Source organism: Pelodiscus sinensis, chromosome 25 (genome assembly GCF_052426305.1).
Source record: "Pelodiscus sinensis isolate ZL-2025 chromosome 25, ASM5242630v1, whole genome shotgun sequence".
NCBI classification, from domain to species: Eukaryota; Metazoa; Chordata; order Testudines; family Trionychidae; genus Pelodiscus; species Pelodiscus sinensis.
Genome location: NC_143076.1, coordinates 12,916,908 through 12,939,475, shown reverse-complemented (window position 1 = coordinate 12,939,475; position 22,568 = coordinate 12,916,908). Strand labels below are relative to the sequence as shown.

At 54.4% G+C, this 22,568-nt stretch overlaps 1 protein-coding gene across 4 annotated transcripts in view; it reads right to left on the bottom strand.

Annotated features, from left to right (window-relative positions):
• KIRREL3 (kirre like nephrin family adhesion molecule 3) overlaps window positions 1-22,568 on the bottom strand; it is a 782,703-nt gene that overhangs the window by 5,724 nt on the left and 754,411 nt on the right. For all 4 annotated transcript variants that reach the window (XM_075909300.2, XM_075909298.2, XM_075909299.2 and 1 more), the window contains 2 exons: window positions 22,368-22,477; window positions 717-803 (listed from right to left, as the gene is read on the bottom strand). In XM_075909300.2, coding sequence (XP_075765415.1) covers window positions 717-803; window positions 22,368-22,477 — 197 coding nt within the window. The remainder of the gene's footprint in view (window positions 1-716; window positions 804-22,367; window positions 22,478-22,568) is intronic.

Genomic DNA, 22,568 nt, shown 5'->3' with positions numbered 1-22,568 from the left:
CGAGACAGGCTCTGAAGGCATGCAGTGCTCAGCCTTCCATGTGTGCTGAGACCTGGGCAAAATGTGCGCCTACACTTGTCTCTTGTAGTTCCTATTGCTCCCTGGGACTTAAGGTTGTCAGATACTTTCACAAAAAATCCCAACCGTGGAGGGGGAAAAATTGGTTGAGCAAAAAAAAAAAAAACAAGGAGAGGGGGAACCAAACTTGTTGAGAAAAAAAAAAGGTTGCTGTGCCTTTAAATCGCCATGCTCCCCGCTTCCCAGATGCAGCAGGGGAAGAATGTCCCTGCTGGCCTTCCAGCCGAGAAAAACAGAAAATACTGGACATTTTACATGTCCAATATTTTCTTTCTTTTTTTTTTTAACAAACAGAGGCCACAAAAACCAGACTGTCCGGGTGAAAACCGGACACCTGGCAACCCTACATGGGACTGGGCTCTCGAATGTAGCGTCTCGAGGCTGCCGCCTGAGGTAGCCTGACCCAGTGGGCAACCAGGCAGTAACTATCTCTTCTGGGGACCCTGGGGACAGCTGCCGGTCCTTGTTTCCCTTCTGGCGTGTCTGTGTGCACGGAGCTCTCCGGGCCGGAGCGCTCTGCCTAGGCGTTTGTGCAGCACCTGGCACACGGGGGCCCTGGCATGGGGAGGGGCTGCTGCCAGTCGTCCATGTTTCAGAGGGGTTAGGGGCTGGAGCCAGGCCCAGCAGCTGCCACTCACCTTCAGGTTCTGGAACTCCTTCTCCTCCTCCTTCAGCACCTCCAGCTGCTTGAGGACAGAATCCTGCTGGAACTCACCTCTGTCCATCTGCAAAGCAAGACCAAGTCCCAGTGAGCTGCAAGGTGGGGGCCTCAGTGGATCTAGACCCGTGTCACTCCTGCTGGCTGTCACCCCGCTCACTAGAGCAACCGTCCCCTGCCCTTAGGGCCCTGCTAGCTCACCTGCCCCCTGGGCAGTTTCCTCTCTCACCCCGCTTCCGGCAGGGAGCTCCCCGCAATGGCCATCAGCCCCCTCGAGGGGGCGGCAGGAGCTGCAGGAAATAACCCACATGCCCACTCCCTCCCCATCTGCCAGCAGGAGAGCTTTCCCTGCTCCTCCCATCATGGCTCCCCTCACCGGCACGGCACAAGGCTCTGCTGCGGCCACCAGCCAGCCAGCCGCTCTGTCCAGGTAGACTCCGACCCTTTGGGCAAAGTCTCCCCACAGGCTGCTACTGGCAGAGCCAGGACTAGACCCCCAACATGCTCCTGCGTGGTTCAGCCAGGGGAGCACACTGGCTTCCACCAAGGGAGGGAGGACACCCCCAGGTTGCAAGGGCAGGGAGCGGAGGCCCTGGCTAGATTAAGTGACTTGCCCAGTATCACACAGTGTCTGACCCAGGAATTGAACCTAGATATCCTAAGCCAATCCGTTAGCACGTCCACTCTGGGCTGCAGCGACGTAGCCTCCACGCTGGGGCCGAGGGCGTCTGCCTCCCAGTGCCATATGCACCGGCATCTGCTAGCTGCGCTGGGAGGCAGCGCCATTCGTGGAGTGAGCCGCTGGGACTTTTCTATCCGGCTCAGGTTTCTACCAAGGCCATCTCAAACGCCGGGGCAGGTATAATTCCAGCCTGAAGGGGCAGGTGCATGTGGTGATTCCTCCTGACACCAGCCAGAGCCCCATTGCCAGTGTCGTTCCCCGTGGCTCATCAGCCATCTAGAATGACTCCCGAGTCAGGCTAGGATTCCACCGGGCAGGTCACAGACTTGGTGACACTAATGGGTCTCTGTGACTTTTTAGGCTTGAAGCCTCCACAGCGGTAGGGCTGGGGCAGATGTCAGCCCCCACCCAGGAGCAGGGCCTGGGAGCATCACCCCTCAGGGCAGGAGCTCAGCCCTTAGCAGGGCTCCCACGGTTAGCCACATCCTCCAGAGTCCAGGGTATTTACTGCAAATGAAGGATGGCTTCCACGAATCTCTGTTTATTGCCTGCGACCTGTCCCTGGCTTTTACTACAAACACCCACGGCACAAATTCACCTTATCCATGACTCACTCTAGCCATTGCTCCAGGCAGAGAGGGTGGAAGAATTCTCCTGACTTTGAACCTCATGAATAACCCATGTGGGGTGAGCAGCAAATGCCTTTTGCACAGAGCCTGGCAGGCTGAGCTCAGAGGTTACTTATGGGAATGCACCAGGTTATCAGGCAGGCAGAGCTGATCTGTCCCTCCTGCTGGAGCAGGCGTGTCTGTGATGTTGAGAAAGGCCATGAAAGAAGCAAGTGGCTCAGGCAGCTCCTTGTGGACAGACATGGCTCCTTGCACGGAACAATGACAGTCAGAGATTGCAGGTGGCTGGCTGGCTTGTCCAACAAAGCAGCCCCAGAATGGCATGGGCTGTGGTTGAAGAGCTAAACCAGTTGTGGGCAACCTGCAACCCATCAGGGGTCTATCTATGGACCATGAGACACTTTGTTTGCCATGGGCCATGCACAGGGTGAGATGTAGTGTCAGTACGCTGCTGGTTGCTGTGCTTGGGCTGTGGGCTGTCTGTAAGCACGGCCCAGCAGAGGGTGCCTTGAGGGCAGGGCTGGATTAAGGGGGGGGCTAGCCGGGCAGCTGCCCAGGGTGCCAACCTATGGGGGGGGGCGCCTGATGGCAGCTGTAAGGGATGCCATGCGCCCAGGGCTGGGGGCTGCACAGCGCCCCTTAGAGCTGCCATCAGGCGCCGCACGCCCGAATGCAGCTGAAAGGTGCGCAGTGCGCCGGGGGGCAGGGCCGCGCATGCGTCACGCGCCCGCTGCACGGGGCGCAGGAATGGCTCGAGCCGGCCCTGCTTGAGGTCCCCATGACAGTGACCGAACCGGTCCTACCGGTTAAGGAAAGGGACGGAACAAAGGAAGTGAGTGTTGGGGGAAGGGTCAGTCTTTGGCTGGAACCATGAAGGAGATAGACTAAGGCGGGGATTGGGAGTCTAGGGGCCCAGGCACCCCATCTCAAGGGGTCTGAGGGATCTCGGCCCTGACTCCTGTAGCCACATCACGTCTATGCTGTGCTGTATCCTGGAGAAGCAATAAACCCTCTCTGTTCTACTGGCTGATGGAGCATGTTCTTGCTGCTACGGGGCTGCAGGATCGGGAGGGGAACCTTGACTTGCTGTCATACCGGGTTGCCAGACTCTGCCGGTTTTCATCCACGTAGTTGTTTTCCTACGAAAGTGACACGCACGTAAAGCCAGGGCTGGTGAAGTGAGGGACGTGCCGATTGCACACAGCATTGACTGTGAGAGCTGTGGGCTCCTTCTGCATCCCATCAAAGCGCAGCTACGGTTCAATCGGCCCAGCCCGCAAATTCTAGGGACGCAGGTGCAGTGAGCAAACCTGTCCTATCCCAGGAGACCGTCTTGCTTACAACAATCTCATGGCCCACTGGGGTGAAGAAGGGCCACTCATGCGGCCCACTCACTAGCCTGGGTTGCCCATTGCTGGACCACGGGGATCCTGTCCAGACTGACGGGCCTGGAATTTGAGCTGCTCCTGTTGACCCCACCACTTTGCTCAAGATCTGACTTCAAAACATAGGCTTCCCTGCACTGCTTCTAAAAGGAGAACAAGCCCCCAGTGCTAACAAAGCAGCATACACCAGTACGACAATAACACACCACTGCCCACAGCAGGCACAGATTCCCCAAGGTCACACACCCAGTCAGTGGCAGAGCAGGGATTCAAACCCAGCTCCTCTGCACATGAGGGAGAGCCCACAGGCAGGCCAGGCTGCAGCCCCTGAATGACAGACAACTGGCTCACTCTTTCCCCGCCTCCCCCCAGGAATTAAGGGTTAAGCTGACAGTGGCCAGGGGCTGACTGTGCTTTTGCAAAGCTAGGAACTCAATGTACCGCCTCACTCGTCTGAATTTGCCTGCCAACAACGTTTCAAAATCCCAGGCCAGTTTGGGTATTTTCTTAGTGCTGTAATTAACTCCAAAGCCTGTGATTTCTCTGTCTCTGACTCCGACTCCGGCTCCTCTCAAAGGTTTGAATCCCAGAGGTTTTACTGAACCTGTCTGTGCCAGCCTACATCTGACTTTCCAAAGTGCCACATGGGGAGGGAAGGTAGATGGGACAGTTCATTAATTTTTAATCAGTCCCCCCTTCCTGCGCCAAGATCGCCTCCTGACTCCCCCTCCTCCAGACAGGCACCCCTTTCTGAGAGAGGCAGATGCATGAGGAATAGGAGTCTATTCTCCCAGCCTCATTAGGTTTTCTTTGAAGGCTGGCTGGGGCGAGGTACGCATTAATTAGAATATGGCTTTAATTACCCTTCCCTCAGAAAGGTGGGTCTGAATAATTATCAGCCAATTTCTCGGCTGCCTTTTATCTTCCCAGATATTGATTTAGTCTCTACAGTCTTCACATTTTCTCTTTGCTGCTGTAGCCCAGACCTTCTGTTGGAATTACTGCCACTCAATGCCTAATCTAATCTCAATTCTAAATCTACTCTAAAGTGCTGATTATTACCTGACTTCTCCTTCTTCTTCTTTTGCTGGTAAGTGGTAGTGGAAATTTACCCTACAGCATTTTCTGCTGATCTCTGAAAAGCCTTTGATATGGCCATTTAATGCAATAAATTAAGGTACCTGTGTTTTGCTGGAAAAAAGCCTGTAACATCCATTGATTTACCAGGGTAAATACATGTGTCACAAAGTATTAAATTCTGGACAGATAAAATACCAAAAGGAGGAACACTCGCTCTAGTGCCTGCATGTCAGCTTTAGAGCCCTCTTAAATTCTTACGTTCAGTTGAAGGGTTGCTAAGGATCCACATTCTGTGCATGTTTGTGTGTACAGCTTTATAAACCTGCTCGAAATGTTTCACGTTTTTCTTCTACTTCAGACAGTGCCGGGTTTATTTTTCTTTAATTTGTGGGGCTCAGCCATTCTCCTGCAGGGTTGGTAGCCAAAGACTGTGCTAGGGTCGGAGACCCACAGTGCAATGAAACGGAACCAGCTAAGCTAGACTGGCTAGTTGCAAAAGCAAACAAACCCCATCCATGGTGAATTGTAAATGAGGTTTGTAACGACAAACCTTTCCATATTCAGAGGCTGAGGTGACGTGAGCAACACAGGTTTGGGGTTTCGCAAATGGCAGCGGTTCGCACACTGGTTTCTGGGCTGTTGCAATGCACATTGTGTATGACTGTATTGTGCAGTGGCTGTTCAGAGAAAGGGAAAAGGGCCTTCTAGCGATGCCCATTATGGGAGAGTTTCACTAGCTCACGTGGTAGAGCAACAGAAGGACCTGAGAGCTGCTCTTGTGCATGGATAATTAATGCAATAACGAAGCTGACCACAGGCCTGCTGTGTACTGACTCACCCTGCACGGAGTCCCCTCCTTCTGAGACCCAGAGGGGTATTGTGGGAAGAGCACAACTGCCCCATTGAAATGGCTGGAAATCGCCTGGTACAAGAGAGCTAGCCTGGACAGAGCGCTGGGTGGGACCTGTGGTCAGTGAGTCCTGTTCCTGCTCCCACAGGCAGCCCTGTCATGGAAGCCCATTCAGATACTTATCAAGCACCATCTTAAAAGCAGTAGGGTGACCTGGCTGCCCCTGTGGAGGCTGGGCTACAACATCCATCCTGTGGCAGACAGAACGCTTCTTATTTCCAGCCTGCGCTAGCATCTGCTTGCATGGGATGGTGCTAAGGTGCCACGTGGAACGTGGGCTCCAGTCCGTGGCTTCGGGGTGCCTGTGGATGATGCGGGTAGGAATGAATGCCTCCCTGGATGCAGGGGTGGATGAGTTTTGCGGGACCCAGGGCAGCACAATATCGCGGGGCCCCCCCCTTTGGAGAAAAAACAGAAAAAAGGCCTCCTGGTGCCTCCCCCTTCCCTCACTGTCCCTGCGCCTTTTGCTCTCTTTTCCCCTGATGCCCACCCCCTCACCACCCTCTGCCTCCCTTCCCCTCATGCCCCTGTGCCCTCACACATGCCTTGCTCCATCCCCGCCTTCCTCACACCCACCCCTCCTTTCAAGACTTCTCCCAGCACCTTCCCCTCCCCCCTTTAGCGCCCAATGCCCTTACCCTCTCCTCTCCCCGCATCATCCTGTCCCCCTCCCACTAACACCTCCCATCCTGCCCTTGTCCTCATTGTCTCCACTTGGCCCCCTGGCATTTTTCTCACCTCCTCTTTCTTCTCCTGACCTGCCCCCCTCCCCTCAGCTCAAGCCCCTTCCTCTGCCATCCACCTTCTGCCTTCCAGTGTGCAGGGCGGCCGTGGCCCCGGCCCAGGCTCCAGGCCATGTGCCGAACTGTGCGGTGCAACGCTGGGTCGCGCGGTTTTGAAGTCCCAGGCTGTGGCGTCATGCCACGCCATGCCACGCTCGGGCGTCTCCCCTCTCAGCTGTTGCGCGGCATTTCAGCACGCCACGCATGCACTCCCTCGGCCCCACGTGGCCCGTACTGGCTGGCGCCAGCGAATTTCAAAAGTGCGGGGCTGCGGCGCCCTGCCACAATCCCCCCCTTCCTCTTCTAGCAGCCGCCAGCTGGCCCTTCGGTGGATGGCCCACCAGGAAATTCCCGGTATCCCGCCAGGCCAGTCCGCCCCTGGCGCTGGTGCGGGGTCTATTGAAGCGCGGGGCCCAGGGCAGCCACCCCGCTCGCCCTGCCCTATATCTGCCGCTGCCTGGCTGTAGGAGGTGGGTGACACAGGCATGAGCACAAGGCAAGGGGAAGGTGATGGGTGCTGTATTGCTACATGAGCCCCCTCCGCTGGCTGCTCGGAGAGGGGGCATGACCATCCGACATGGCTCTCTAGAGCTGGAGCCCTGTTCTGAGCCAGCCAGGGAGTGTCCCTGGGCTCTGAACATAGAGACTGTGGTCTCCTGGTGTTGGGAGATGCCAGGGTGGGAGTTAGAATGGTTCTTCCCAGATCCGTAAGCAAAGCGGGCCCAGCGACAAGCAGCATAAGCAGGGAGGACTGTGGTCTGCAACGTGCGGGAGGTCAGATGAAATGATCATGACGGTCCCTTTCTGGCCGTAGAGTCTATGCTTTTGTAGACCTTTGGTTTCTCTGGTGCGGTGCCTGCTTAGGGCAAAGTCACGCTGTGAAGGGAACCAGAGCTGAGCTGGCTAACCCGGGATGGGACAAACTAACTGCAGGCTCCACAGAGAGGTTTGCAAGCAACAGACGGTGCGCAGGGGGAGGATGATGCTTTGTCATTCCCTGCTGCTTGCCATCTGACCCTCCTCTTTTCGTGGACTCCCACGTCTTCCCTGGAGTGGCAGCGTGCCCTGGTGGGAGGACGTGGGAGTCCACTAACTCTCACTGCTATGCTGGGGGAGCGCTTAGAGGCACTTGCATTGGCCAGGCCGAAGGGCAGAGGCCAGACGGAGAGGCCAAAGGGCCAGAGGCCAGACGGAGAGGCCAAAGGGCCAAAGGGCCAGAGGCCAGACGGAGAGGCCAGGCCGAAGGCCAGAGGCCAGCAGCCCACTGGCTCCCTAGAGCACACCCTATACGGGTAAAACAGTGACCTTCCACAAACACAATGGGGACGCCATTCCAGCAAACAGCTCAATGGCCCGAGCGGGTGGAGTCTTGCTTATCCGCTGAGCAATTGATTTTTTTTTTGTTTAAAATATTTGTACCCCGCCCCTCTATTTAAAATATTCAGGGTGGCTTAACAACATTTTTAAAAACACAAGACAAATATATCTATAAACATTTCAAATATATCTATAAACATACGAGACAATGCCTGAGTGTGGGCAGCATTTAGAGAAAGACGTGTTACCTCTGGTCAGGGAGCATCTTGACGCTCCCATCACGCGCTAGAGCCCCTGCTGAGCAAGGCGCTGTACACACACAGCCCTGCTCCGAAGTGTGCTTTACAAGCACGGGTTGGTTAAGCCAGACCTCCCTGGTAGGGAGTGGGTGAATATTATCACCCGGGGGTAAACTGAGGTACGGAGGAGTTGGGTAACTACCTATGGTTACTTTGCGTGCGTGGCAGAGCTGGAGATACACACAGGCATTCTATTGATCTCCCCCCTTCCTTCTTATGACACAGTCCCCTTTAGTCTTCTTCCAGAGGCAGAAGTGGTCTGGGCACCAGAGTGCTAGCAGTGCGGCTTTGCCCAGGTGAATTACAAAGAGAGGCTCCAGTGTGGTGATCGTGTCCAGTTAGCGGCAGTGATGCTCCAGTGCTGCTAGGGGGCAGTGCACCCCCATCAGCGGGCGAGTGTGTGAGTCAGAGGGAGAGGGCCCGGCGACAGAGATGAGCGTCTGAGCCGGAAAGGAGCAGTTCATAAAGCAAATTCACATCAGTTAATTTATAATTCCTGAATTAAGCCATTCATTAACGTGACCTTTATTAACGTTTGCACTGTGGCTCGGTTCAGTACAATCTCACTTCATCATTAGCGGGGGTGGGGGGCGAAATTCATTTGCTTTCCTCTTTTCCAGCCGGCAGTGAATACACGGTTCAGCAATTCCTGACTGGACCCTGGTGCAAAGTGACGCGCTGACCACCCCCCCCCCCGCCAGCCTGGGCTAGAATCAGAGCTGGGCTAGTGCCACTCTGAGCAAATGGGTTGGCGGTGCTGATAAAAGGGGCCGAACTGAGAGCCCTGGAACCAGAAGCCCGACATTTAGCCATCAAGCAAACCCGGGATGGGTACAGCTGGAGCCACAGAATGCAGGGATGAAATGGGTCATGCCCCAGATACCTCTATGCTTTCTGGGCAGGGCTGGCGTGCATGGAGCTGCCGGAGGGAAGCTTATCGGGCTGTGCTTTGGTGGCACGAATCAATCACTCCCATCCCCAGGGCGCCCTGTTTTAACAGGACCGTTCCTATTCCTTTTCCATCTGCAACAGCACAAACTGGAGAGGCACAGAGCCAGCAGGAAAAGCACCCAGGTTGCTGCAAGCATATGGGACACCACCCAGAGTTCTGGCACATAAATAGCATGGTATTAAGGGGGCACTAAACAGGTATCAATACCTGGAGTGGAGACAGGAGTTGATTTCGCTCCCATAATTAAAGGGGTTTATTCCTGCATGGGGGGGGGGAGGGTGAGGGATGGCAGTGTGACAAAGCGGCATGAGCAAGAGATGGTCTGACAGAGGCTTGGGAGCCAGGAACGCCTCAATTCCTGTCTTAGCTTCAGCATTGAGCACACGCCAATTTGCTATCTTTTCCTCAGTTTCCCCACCTGTAAAATGGTGATCACAGCATTCCCCTACCTGCTTGGCCCCAAAAAAGCTGCAAGGATTGAGGCCTGTAAAGCACTTGGAGGATGTGTGGACTAGTTAGGAGGGCGCAGGCCTGGAAGCTCTGCCACTGACTTGCTGTGTGACCCTGGCTGAGTGATGTAGTCTTCTCCGGGCATGTCTACACTAGGGAATTATTTCGAACTAGCTACATTTGAAATAACAACTCCCAAAAGAACTATTTTGAAATAAGCTTATTCCCCAAGGAAAGCAGGCGTGCAGATTTGGAAATAGCCAACCTGCTATTTCAAAGGAACGGGCTTGGAACTGTGGATGCTCTGCTGCTTATTTTGAAATAAGGGGGGTTATTTTGAAATAACTTCCCAGTGTAGACAGGGCTCTGTGTCCTTGTTTGCCCATCTGTCAGGGAGGGGTTTATACTTCCTATCCCGAGGCTGGGGTGGGGTGGTTCATGCAGGGATATTCGGAAAGCCCCTGGATCCTCAGATGAAAGAAGCTATTTGAGTGCAGAGTCTGCAAGGCTAGAAAGCGCTAGCTTACTTGACTTACTGCGTTGTCAAGGAGAGACGGAATGTGGGGCCAGGGACAGAAATATCTGCATTAAGTGCTGGCAGAAACATCGACTTTTCCGTTTATATTGAAGAAATGTCATGAAAAGCAGAGCAAGGAGTAACACTGGAGCTGTGCCCATGGGCAGCAGCTTTCCACTGGCACATGAAAGGCACCAACCTTATCCCTGGCATGACGCCGCTGCATCTAGTGGCGTCACCCCTCGGGAGCACTTAGGTGGATAGTTTTGTGCTGAATGCCAGGTGCATCAAATGGAGAGGAGACCTGGGTGTGCATCGTACATATCCACGAGCGGGTGCAGCTGGCTTATGCTCAGAGAAAGCCTGGAGACATATTTGGCAGGGTTGGTTTTTTTCCCCAAAAAAATTATTCGACCAATGTGGCTTTTAATTACTTGCTTAGCTCTTGGAGCAATCCCCTGGTCCTTTCCATTGTGAAGAGATGAGAATTGAGTGGCCTATGTTCCTGTGCAAGATGCGTTGGGGTGGTAGAGGCCATGTCATGGGCACGTGGATTCTGTGGGTCTGACAGAAACACCCACTGCTGCTCTAGCTTACATTGGGGCGGATCGGACCGCAGAGCTGGAGAGACATGACTGGTTCTATGAGAGCCCCTGACCTCCTGCACCACATGGGTCTCCGTGGGAGGTAGAATCTGGGCCAGAATATTATGGTGCCTTATAAGGCCTCTTTCTGTGCTAGGAGACACTAGTTGCAAGGTCCATGCTGAGGTATTGAGGGCTCGGTTTCCAGAGAGTCTGGGCTGGGCACAGTGATGGTCTTGTCATGCACAGCAGCTGGACCCAGACCCAGAATAAAGCAGATAATACTTGGTCCTGCCAGGAGTACAGGAGACTGAACTAGTTAGCTTCTTGAGGGCCCTTTCAGTCCTAGACTTCCTTGAAACTCACCCCCAAACGTAGGCCAGGACAAGCCAGGATTTGCCTTCACACAGCGCGTAGTCAACCTGTGGAACTCCTTGCCAGAGGAGGCTGTGAAGGCTAGGACTATAACAGAGTTTAAAGAGAAGCTAGATAATTTCATGGAGGTTAGGTCCATAAAAGGCTATTAGCGAGGGGATAAAATAGTGTCCTTGGCCTCTGTTTGTCAGAGGCTGGAGAGGGATGGCAGGAGACAAATCGCTTGATCGTTGTCTTCAGTCTACCCCCTCTGGGGCACCTGGTGCTGGCCACTGTCGGCAGACAGGATACTGGGCTAGATGGACCTTTGGTCTGACCCAGTACGGCCGTTCTTATGTTCTTATGAGGCTTCACGGGAGGTTCCTACCTCTGTTTCCAGGTGTGTGTTGTTCCAATGGGCTTACTCAATGAAGGACAACATAGGCTGTGGAGATGGAACTCCCTTCCAAACCCTGACGGGGACCAATGTTCCTTCCTGCTAATCTTTTCCATCCATGTGCTGATTTGTTCCGTTCATGTGTGGAATATTTTATGTGCACCAAGGCACGTGCACGTGCACCACCAACCGAAACAACAAAACCTGACTGGGCACTCTGCTGATCAGCTGGGTGGCATTTGAATTTCTCCTGAGTGGCCACCCAAGCGCCCAGCTTACTGGGAACACTGACGGTGGCTCTGGGAAGTCAAGGGCAGAGGCACGGCGCTGGCCCTGGGGATAGGTCAACACAGGACTTCAGCTTGCAGGGCTGGCATGCTGGGCCTCCTGCTTTGGATGGACTCATTTGTCTCACTCCACAGCGGCCTGAGAGAGCTCCGGATTGAAGCAAGCCGAGCCTGGAGCAGAGGAGTGAAAAGGGCAGAGGGAGCAAGGAGCTGTTTTATTTAGTAGCTCATATTCTACCCTTGGCGACGGCGAGAGAAAGCTTTGGCAGAGGGGCACTGTGAGGCCCTAATGCCCCAGCTGGACTCTCGGCCCCACTGTTGTTCCCAGGAGCTGGAGAAGGGGGTTCGATGCGAGCCGGCGAGTGGGAGTTTTGTTCTGCTCGGCAAACACACACTTCTGTGTAGACCAGCTTTCTGCCAGCCGCTGGCCCCGGGTTCCCAATTCAAGGGCATTTCTGGATCTTGGGAGCACTAAGACAGTCGCCGATTCTGTCTGGCAGGGCCGTCTGCCAGCAGCCGTTGTCTATTGTCCCCCTGGGCTGCGCAGGGAGCGGCCCGGAGACCCAGCCCACAGCTTGCGCTCTGCCGCCAAGGGAGCAGTGGCTGTTTGAGGCTGTCATCGATTCTCCTCCTCCAGCTCGGCTGCCTCTGCTCTTGCCTGACCCACGCCTGGCGCTTCAGGGTGTCAGTTTAGGGGCGAGGAGGGGGCCAGGTGCATTGTGGGGGAGGTTTGGGCCTGGCTGCGGCTGGCAGCCGAACACTCAGTGAACTGGCTGGAGCTCCTCTGAGAGGCAGGCAGACACGCCACTGCCAACAGTCCAAAGGCTGAGATGGCTCCTGCCTGCATCCTGCGGCTATCCTGACGTGCCCCAGGCCTGGCCCCATTAGCTCTGCTGAGGAAGGGGCTGCATGCAAAGCCTCCAGACAGCACGCAGGCCGCATGCTGACGGTGCATAGCAAAAGGATCCATCGCAAACATGGGGTCCTCTGGCTCCCCATCCCTCACGAACCGGAACATGCTTCCTTTGGAGAACGACCAGGGCCTGATGGAGCCCAGCTGGGCAGGAATAGGCTGGGCTTGTCCCAAGCCAGGGAGATGAGCACAGAAGAGGGTTGCAGGGGAGATGCTATAAGTTCGTGTCTAGGCACGGCGAGGCGGAAAGCGGGCGCGAAAGCCCTCGGCTCCTCTCCCTCATGGAAGGGGGTTCACCCAGAGGCATTTCAGGGAAAGATCAGCGGGGTGAGATTGTGCAGACCTGGGTTGCTGATTACGGGGTCCCTGGGCTGGAACCTGGAGTGGCGGTGGGCCCGGGTTCTTCTGGAGGACTGGGTCGTGAAGTCCTGGAGAGCCAGAGGGGGCTGCAATGTGAGTGAGTGACCAAAGGGGACAATAGACAGCAGGGGAGTAGATCTCCTGACCCGGCCATGAGGAGACCCCACACTGGGTGACCAGAGAGCAAGTGTGAAAAATCAGAACAGGGAGTGGGGCTAGTAGGAGCCTATATAAGACAAAGCCGCACACCAGGACTGTCCCTATAAGACTGAGACACCTGGCTACCTTAGGTGAGTGAGCCCCCACTGCAGTTCTGTCTGTAATAGAGGACCAGAGCGTCCCCCTCTCAGTAGCTTTTAAAGGGTGGTAGAGCCCCAATGATCAATTCTAGTTGGGTCAACTGAATCCCTCTGGCTGGCTATCGACGTGCAGCCTCTCTCCGTGGGCAATCCAAGCCTTTGTGTGCTGAAGGATTCCCTCATTTAACGCAGCAAACTGAAGCTGCTTTCATCTGGGGTGCTGAATGCATCCGACCGGATATTAAAATTCTTTGGTTTCATTATTGAAGACAATATGTTTTTAAAAGAGTTCTCCCTCCAGATTGCTGTGTCAGGTCCCTAGCTGACAGGAAGTGATGAATTTGTCCAGATTGGCACATCTGAAGTTGCACACCTGCTGAGACCTGAGATGTATTTTTTCCTGGAATTTAATTATAATGTTTCCTGCTTGTAGTATAATTGGATGACACTTCTTGGCGGCTTTAAATTCGTGTAGGTCAAAACCTAACAGAGCTGGCTGGGTGTTGGTTAATAGATTCCAAAGGCTAACGCTTTATTTAGTTCACTGAAAAGGATTCACTTTGGGACTGGCAGTGAAACAAACAAACAAACAAACAAACAAACAAACAAACAAACAAACAAACAAACAAACAAACACCCCAGAGGAGATTTTCAAAGTGGGCTAGAGATTTACCTGGACAGTTGGGTGGATAAGAAGTGTATTCAACATTAGAGCAGCAAATAAGCAAACCAAGCCTTAGCTGGAGTATAAAAAACTCCACTTCAGCACTGAAGCCAGTTCCTCGCTCGTAAGGATTATGGGAAAATTCCCAGTGGGCGGAGGGGGTGTGTTTATTCCACATCTTTGTACTAACTGGATCCTGGGGCTGATGCTGGTGATTCTTATGCTGAATGAAGGACATGCCAACATCCAGATGAGACAAAGTCCTACACTAGCTGATGGTTTTTAAGGTGAGCAAGTTTCTTTTGTTGTGGAGCCAGGCAACCGAGTTCTTTGTATAAATAATTAAATATGTTTTTGGCCAGAGAAAGAGCCAGATTGGGTCTCTAGGCCAGAGTTAGGGCTCTCCTCTGGTGGGTGAGAGCCCCACTCTGAGTCCCCTCTCCCAATGGCTATTGAATTTATTCTGCTTCAGTAGGAGCAATGGAGGGAGGCTAATCCCAGAATCCCCAAGCCCTGTTGTTTAGGCTGCTTTCTCTAGAGACAGTAGATGTGAGTTCAAAGCCTTCCTCTAAATCAGGCAGCGGGAGGATATGAGCCTGGGTTGCCCACAGCTTAGGTTATTACCCTGATAACCTGGCTAAAGGTTTGAAGGGGGCTTCCAACCCCTCACTTTTTGAAGAAGACGACAGGCACCATGTGGCCGGGGAAGGAGAGGGAGGAAGAAGGACACGTGTGTGAAAACCATGTGTACACGAAAAACTTTATCTTGGGGTAATTTTTCCCTTTGACGGCAAGGTTCCCAAGGGCACTGTTAGTATCAGTAATGTTACATATGGGCACCAGGTGCAGGATCAGAACAATTCATGCAAAGGCGTTTCACCTACATGCACTCGGATTAAGAAAGAGGCGTTAGGGGCTGCAGCCCAGAGATCTAGGTTAAGGGGCGACTCCTGCAAATAGATCTCCAGGCCCCCAAAAGTGCAGATCTTTTTGCATGGCCCCCTGGGCTGCAAACACAAATGTCGCTGCATGGCTAGGAAGGCAGGGAGGAAGCATCTCCGCGCAATGCCGTACCCCTGCTAGGAGAAGCTCTGTTCCTGTGCTGCCCTTACCGGCAGGCTCCGCCCACACCAATGGGACTCCTGACCCATGGGCGCTGCGGGGCGGTGCCTGCAGCTGAGTGCAGGACAGTGAGTCCTGCGCTGAGCCATCCCCCACCAAAGGGGAGCTGCCCCAAGTAAGCGCCCTGCACCTCAACCTTCTGCCCCAGACCTAATCCCCCTCCTGTAACTTAACTCCCAGACCCCGCACTCCTGTCCCCGACCCTGAGCCCCCTCCTGCACCCCAAATCCTTAACTCCCTCCCAGACCCCACACCCCTAACCCGACCCTGTGCCCCCTCCTGCACCCAAAATCCCTAACTCCCTCCCAGACCCCACACCCCTAACCCTGACCCTGTGCCCCCTCCTGCACCCAAAATCCCTAACTTCCTCCCAGACCCCTAACCCTGACCCTGTGCCTCCCTCCTGCACCCAAAATCCCTAACTCCCTCCCAGACCCCAGACCCCTAACCCCGACCCTGTGCCTCCCTCCTGCACCCAAAATCCCTAACTCCCTCCCAGACCCCGCACCCCTATCCCTGATCCTGAGCCTCTTCCTGTACCCAAAATCCCTAACTCCCTCCCAGACCCCGCACCCCTAACCCTGACCCTGTGCCCCCTCCTGCACCCAAAATCCCTAACTCCCTCCCAGACCCCTAACCCTGACCCTGTGCCTCCCTCCTGCACCCAAAATCCCTAACTCCCTCCCAGACCCCAGACCCCTAACCCCGACCCTGTGCCTCCCTCCTGCACCCAAAATCCCTAACTCCCTCCCAGACCCAGCACCCCTATCCCTGATCCTGAGCCTCTTCCTGTACCCAAAATCCCTAACTCCCTCCCAGACCCCGCACCCCTAACCCTGACCCTGTGCCCCCTCCTGCACCCAAAATCCCTAACTCCCTCCCAGACCCCGCATCCCTATCCCTGATCCTGAGCCTCTTCCTGTACCCAAAATCCCTAACTCCCTCCCAGACTCCACACCCCTAACCCCGTGCCCCCCTTCTGCACCCAAAATCCCTAATTCCCTCCCACACCCCACACCCAAGCCCTGAGCCCACTTCAGCATCCTAGCTCCTGGCCAGACCCAACACCCCCATGAACCTCTTGTCCTCAGCTCCCTCCTGCATCTCAAACCCCTCATCGCCCTCCCCATCCCAGAGCCTGATCCCTCAGCTGGAGCTCTCACCCTCTCCCACAGCCCAAGCCCCTGCCTCAACCCACATCCCTCTCCCACGCTCTGAACCCCTCCTTTTTGGCCCTACCCCAGAGCCAGGAGTCCCCCACAAAATGCCCAGGCCTTGAGAAGAGTTAATCCAGCCCTAAGAAGCTGCAGTACCTCTCCATTACCCAATCTACTTACTGTCTTTCACTGGTCTTGCCCAAACCAGACTTATTTATTTTTTAGTCTGGAGTTCAGGGCCTCATTGATTTTTTAGAGGGAGAATTGATTTAATCCTCTGCCTCATTTACCAACGTGCTTCCTCTCTAATATTCCTCTTGTACGGACAGACTTATAGAAGCTGCGTCAGTGCCCGTGCCCTGTTTGGTCGGTGCTCGCTGGCTGTGATGGGGGCAATGGCTCTCCTTTCCCTGCACAGCCGCATGGGCCGGATTGTCACAGGAGCTCAGCACCGGCCGTGGGTTCTGACTCAGCCTCCTTGAAAATCTGGGCTTTAATTCAGTGTTGTCATGGAAGCTGAATATTGGCATCCGGGTTGCGGGTGCCAAACACCTGACGAATCAGACCCAATGTGAGCCTGAGCCCATGAGTCCTTGTCCGTAACTGGGAGGTTTTTTCTCAGACTTAGGTCGATTTTATTCAATTCCACTGTGAGGGGCTGATTTCACAAGTGTGAGTTCGCCTGTCCCCACTAGGAGGCTGTGCTGTGCGCTCTCCACACGGCTCCAGCCAGAAATGGACAGTCACGCTGCTCACCAGCTGTTCCAAGTTCTAGCCAGAGCATTCTCAATGCAGCGCTCCGATCGCCACGTGGAGGCCAGGGACTCCGAATTACAATGCACAGTGTTTTGCACTGCCCCTCATTCAAGGGCTGAATCCCCCCTCAGCAAGAGTGAAAATAAGTTACACGTCTTACAGTCCTGTCCTATCACAACCTGCCCCCCCCACCCCCTCAGTGGGGTACGTATCTTCTTAGGAGGCAGTTTTTTCACGTACTTTCTACTGTAAATCGTGCACCTGACACGACAGACTAATCTATACTTCAGCAAGAGGATCTGTCTTTACCGTCTGTCGAGTGAGGCCCACACAGCACAGTTACGTCACATCAGATCACCGGCCAAGAAGTAAAAACTGAAACCTGAACAGGATCTGACATGTAAAATAGCTGCAATTAAAGGAATAGCTCTGATTTGCTGTTGTTTATGCAGTTTCATTCCCATTGGAGTGTGGGGAGGCTTAGGACAGGGGCCTGGGTGTGTATGAGGGAAGTGCAGGAGGCTCAGGGTGGGGTGTGTGTGCCGGAGTCAGGGCAGGGGTGGGCTCAGAGCAGAGGGTGGGAGGTGCAGGAGGCTCAGGGAAGGGGACAGGGTGCATGTAGGGGGCTCAGAGCAGAAGGTGGGAGGTGCAGGAGGCTCAGGGAAGGGGGCAGGGTGCATGTAGGGGGCTCAGAGCAGAGGGTGGGAGGTGCAGGAGGCTCAGGGAAGGGGGTTATGTGTGGGGGGAGATGCAGAAGTCAGGCATGGGGATTGCGGGGGAGAGTGTGGATGGGGCCCTGAGGCCAGGTAACCTTAACTTGCCACAAGGGAGCTGTGGGCCATCTGTTTAGGGGCACGGATGCTGGGAAATCAGCAGCAGTGGGAGAAACTCCCCGGCTCCTACCCAGGGGCCGCGAGTAACAGCGCACTCCAGGGACAGCACGGTACCGGCTTGCTGCCTCACCTGGCTGCATGCACCCAGTTGCAGCAGGAGCCCGGCTGGGAGGGTGCATCACACCCTGCGCCCCAGCAGGCTCCGAGCAGCATGCTCAGCTGGCCCTTTAAATAGTGCCCCGGCCGGATTGTGTCGGAGGCCAGCAAGCCCTCGGAGCAGCGCACCGGTGCACGTCCCCTTTCCTTTCACCTCTGCCCCTCAGGCTTTACCCCACGCACACAGGCGTCGATTTTAACAGCGCTTTAGGGCGACGGGCAGGGGAGCCGCACCACAAATGCGACCTGAGGCTGATTACATCGACCTGAGCTCATCCCATGGACCGGCCCTAAGCACGGAGACGGAATGGAGGATTCTGGGAACTTTAGAGCCCTAGTCGGCTCCATAGCACCCCCGCCCAGCCCTCTCTCTTCCATGCCCCTCCGGCACCCACAAGAACCTCCCTAGGGGAGACCAGGGGTTGGTTTCCCTCCGATTTCCCGCCTCATTCTGGCTTGCGTCCCTGCCAGTGGGATGTCAAGTCTAGCTCCTTAGCAAGGCTGAATCTTATCTGTCATTCCGCTGACAAACTTGGAGCCTCTCTAGGAAGCTCGTTAGCAGCTGGAGACTGGCCATGCAAGAGCCTGAGTCTGGAGCTGCTGCTTGCTGTTGGAAAGCACAGGGCAGCAGGGAATTCCTGTGAGTGAGCTGGGGGCTCTAACTCTCAGTAGGAGGGGAGCGAGCAGAGGGGGATAAGGAAACATTTGCTAACAGCAAGAGGCTGTTGGCTGGGGAATAAGCTCCCCAAGGGGCAAAGCATCCCAAACTGGCTAGCTATAAACAATGCTGGGCAAACAGGGTGGACTACGCATTAAAAAAGGGATAGAGATTAAGACGGAGACTATCTTACTGCCCTTATATAAATCCATGGTACGCCCACATCTGGAATACTGCGCACAGATGTGGTCTCCTCATCTCAAAAAAGATATCCTGGCATTAGAAAAGGTTCAGAGACGGGCAACTAAAATGATTGCAGGTTTGGAACGGATCCCCTATGAGGAGAGATTAAAGAGACTAGGATTTTTCATCTTGGAAAAGAGGAGATAAGGGGGGATATGATAGAGGTCTATAAAATCGTGAGTGGTGTGGAGAAAATGAATAAGGAAAAGTTGTTTACTTGTTCCCACAGTATAAGAACTAGGGGCCACCAAATGAAATTAATGGGCAGCAGGTTTAAAACTAATAAAAGGAAGTTCTTCTTCACTCAGCGCATAGTCAATCTGTGGAACTCCTCGCCTGAGGAGGCTGTGAAGGCTAGGACTATAACAGGGTTTAAAAGAGAACTAGATACATTCATGGAGGTTAAGTCCATTAATGGCTATTAGCCAGTCTGGGTAAGGAATGGTGTCCCCAGCCGCTGTTTGTCAGAGGGTGGAGATGGATGGCAGGAGAGAGATGGCTTGATCATTACCTGTTCGGTTCACTCCCTCTGGGGCACCTGGCATTGGCCACTGTGGGCAGACCGGATACTGGGCTGGATGGACCTTTGGTCTGACCCAGTCTGGCCGTTCTTATGTTCTGATGGTTCTGGCCCTACTGGGGCTGTGCACCTGGGTACTGTGTCAAGTCCCTTTGGGTATGTCTACACTACCCCGCTAGTTCGAACTAGCGGGGTAATGTATGCATACCGAACTTGCTAATGAAGCCCAGGATTTGAATTTCCCGGGCTTCATTAGCATAAAGCCGGCACCGCCATTTTTAAAAGCCGGCTAGTGCGAACCCCGTGCCGCGTGTAGCCGCGCAGCACGGGGTTCGCACTAGCCGGCTTTTAAAAATGGCAGCGCCGGCTTTTAAAAATGGCGGCGCCAGCTTTATGCTAATGAAGCCCGGGAAATTCAAATCCCGGGCTTCATTAGCAAGTTCGGTATGCATACATTACCCCGCTAGTTCGAACTAGCGGGGTAGTGTAGACATACCCTTTGAGCCTTCCCAGAGCTGAGCTGCTCTGCTGTGGGATATGACCCCAACTCGGTGCCATCGCTGGAGGAGACCGGAGGGTCTGACCCAGCAGGACAGGATGGTGGGGCACCCCAGAAGGCAGGAAGGCAGGGTCAGCGCTATTCTCAGGGGATCTCTGTGACCTAACCTGCCACAACATCTCCCTGAATGGAGCAAATTCTTTTTTGGATCCAGTGATTCTTTTGGCTTTTATAAGATTCCCTGGTAGTGAGTTCTACAGGTTGACTGCGTTGTGTGAAGATGTAATCAAGTTGCATTTCTTTTTCCAGCACTCAATCCTTATGGCTCCATTTTGCACCCTCTCCAATTTTTCAACATCCCATTAAAAATGAGGACACAAGATCTGGTTGTAGGATTCCAGCATGGCTCTCACCAGTGCCGTACCGAGAGGTAAAATTGCCCTGGGATGGTACAGCTGCGCCAGAGGAGCTTCCAGATTAGCAGTCAGACGTACTGCTCCTTTCACTGCTGCGGTCCTCCCCACCCCGGTAATGTGGGACAGATCATGGGGAGAGGAGGGGAAGAGCTCATGGCCCCAGGCTGGGGGTGAGCAAAGTCAAGGGAGGAGTCATGTGGGGAGGACACATGCCCCTCTGCTTCAGCATGTGGGTACGAAATGAATTCTCCCTGCACCACTGGTATTCCCTTAGCTCCTGTGCATCCGTATGGGGCACCGTGGGCTAGCACCTTGGAGACTTAAGGCTACACATTCCGTGGGTGGCCTTGCTAGCCTGCCATCAGAACAATGAGTTATGTCAGACCTCAGCACCCATCCAGCTTGCCGGCTTCCTAGCTGTACCCACGACCGGTCTAAAATCCACTGCCCCAAAGCCCTCTCAATCTGGCGCGTCCGCGGAGAAGTCAGAGCCTTCTATGCAGGGCGAGTGAAGGCCCAGTGACCAGCCCTGGCTGGGAATTCAAAGCGGTCGTGGGGGGACCCCACCCCACCAAACAAGCATGCTCACACACGGCAACCTGGCTGTTTGGGTCCCTCTTTCTCTGCTGCGCTGCTGGCAGGGCTTGAGCTCATCCTACCCTTGCGTGGCAAGCGATGGGCAGGGCCTGGAAGGCTCCCCTGGGTGCTTCTATTGGCAGCGCTGCAGGAGAAATCAAGGATCAGGCCCATGAATGCCCACAACCTCCTGGGACGCACCAGCGGCTCAGGTTCACAGATGCCCCCTTGTCCTGTTCCGCTCCTAACCCGTCGCTGCCCCCGCGCGACTTCGTCACAGGGTGGGTGGGTTCCGCACTGCGGATGATGGACCTGAAGACAATGCAGCAGAGCCCTGATCTAGGGTGACTCCCTGCCGTGCTGCATGAGGGGGTGCTGTATGTCTCCCAGCCTGGCTTCCTCCACCGTGTGGCTCTCTCCCCTGGGCGAATGGAGCGGACGTGGCCACAGAGCCAATCTCGGCAGTCCCCCTTTTCTGCACAAGGAGGGGGAGATCTGTGGATGGAGGTTCCCCCTCACTGACCTCCAGTTATAAAGACCTACAATAGCAATAATACTCCCTAGGCAGGTGCTGATTGCTGTGTTTATTGACTGGCAGACCTTGAAAGTCCATGGCACAGGCCACGGCAGTGCAAGGTTACGCTTTGCCTCTCCAGTCCATATACTCCAGCGATGGCCCATCCGGGGGAGGAAAGGGAGAGTCAGATCTCCATTACCAACCCAACACTTGGCCTGTGCTGAGCCTGGCAAGTAGGGTGCAGGCAGCTTTTCTTCCTCAGCTGGGCCAGGGTGCCCAGTCCCACTTCTGATGCTCCGGACATTCAGTCGCAAATCACTCTGGCTAGTTTTGAACCAAAGATGTAGGGTGCGTTTCTAGTACAAAAAATCCCACAAAACCAAACAAACCCACCACCTCTCCCGTGGGAGCCTCAGAGCCCCGGGCTACTGCTGTGGGCCGTTCCTTCTTGGGATGGTGCTCAGCCTCTGAAACCCCAGCTCCTCACCGGGTCTTTTTTGCAAGTTAGACATATCCATGGAGGTCTGAGTCCCCTCCCCGCAATTTGAGCCACCTGGTCCACCAGACAAAGGCGCAGGCTGTATTAACCCCCACTGGTAACAGGCCAGCATCTCCTGGAAGCTGAAGAGTCTTTCTTGACCCAGACGACTCAAATTCACACGTCCCCAGAATGACAGTTCCTCAGCTGCCCGAGCTTCCTAGCATCATGGTGGGGCCTCTGAGGGGAGCGTGCCTCCTCCTGTCTCCCCCACGGCGCTTCCTGCAGTTCTCTCAGGAAACGGGATGGCTCAGCCATTGCCACATAAGAGGTGGGAGCGGAGGCAGCTGCAGGTCATGACCCGGCACATGGCATGCTGGGATGGTAGGACACTAGCAAAATTAACAGCCTCTACCTGCAAGTGACTACATGCAAATACATTTCTTATGCACATTTAAGTCTCCAGGGCTTTTTCAGCTTCGCATAGCTGTTTCCCACTAATTAGTTTATTATTATATATTGTTCAACCTACTGTGCCTCCATTTGCAGTTTGCAGCAATTTCCCTATTGAGGTAGCAAACTTTCCTTGCAATTAGCCCGGTGGGCTGCTGAGCTACACTAATAAACCTCTCCTGGCTCTTCCTCTTCATTAGCAAAGTTGCACTCGAGGAGTTTTTATGGCAGGGAAACTCACAACTCCAAGCGACGGGTGCAAGATTTTGGAAGAGCAGCCGTTGCCTTCAGCAGGCGTTAATGTGCTGACCTGCATGTGCCTGCCCTCATTATTGTCAACTGCTTTGCAGAGGAACACATGAAAGAGGAAGGGAATAAATCCTTACCATGAGCTGCTTGATCGTTGGGTGTTCCTCTGTCTCCCTGCCTGCGGCAGGCTCCTTATGCACAATCTCGACGCGGATATCGTTCTTGGCTGAAACCACACCCTTCAGATCTAAGCAAAGAGCGAGCAAGAGAGTAGATATTACTTGCATGCTGGGTGTGATTATTGATAATGAGTGTCACCGTTAATAGACCCCACAATA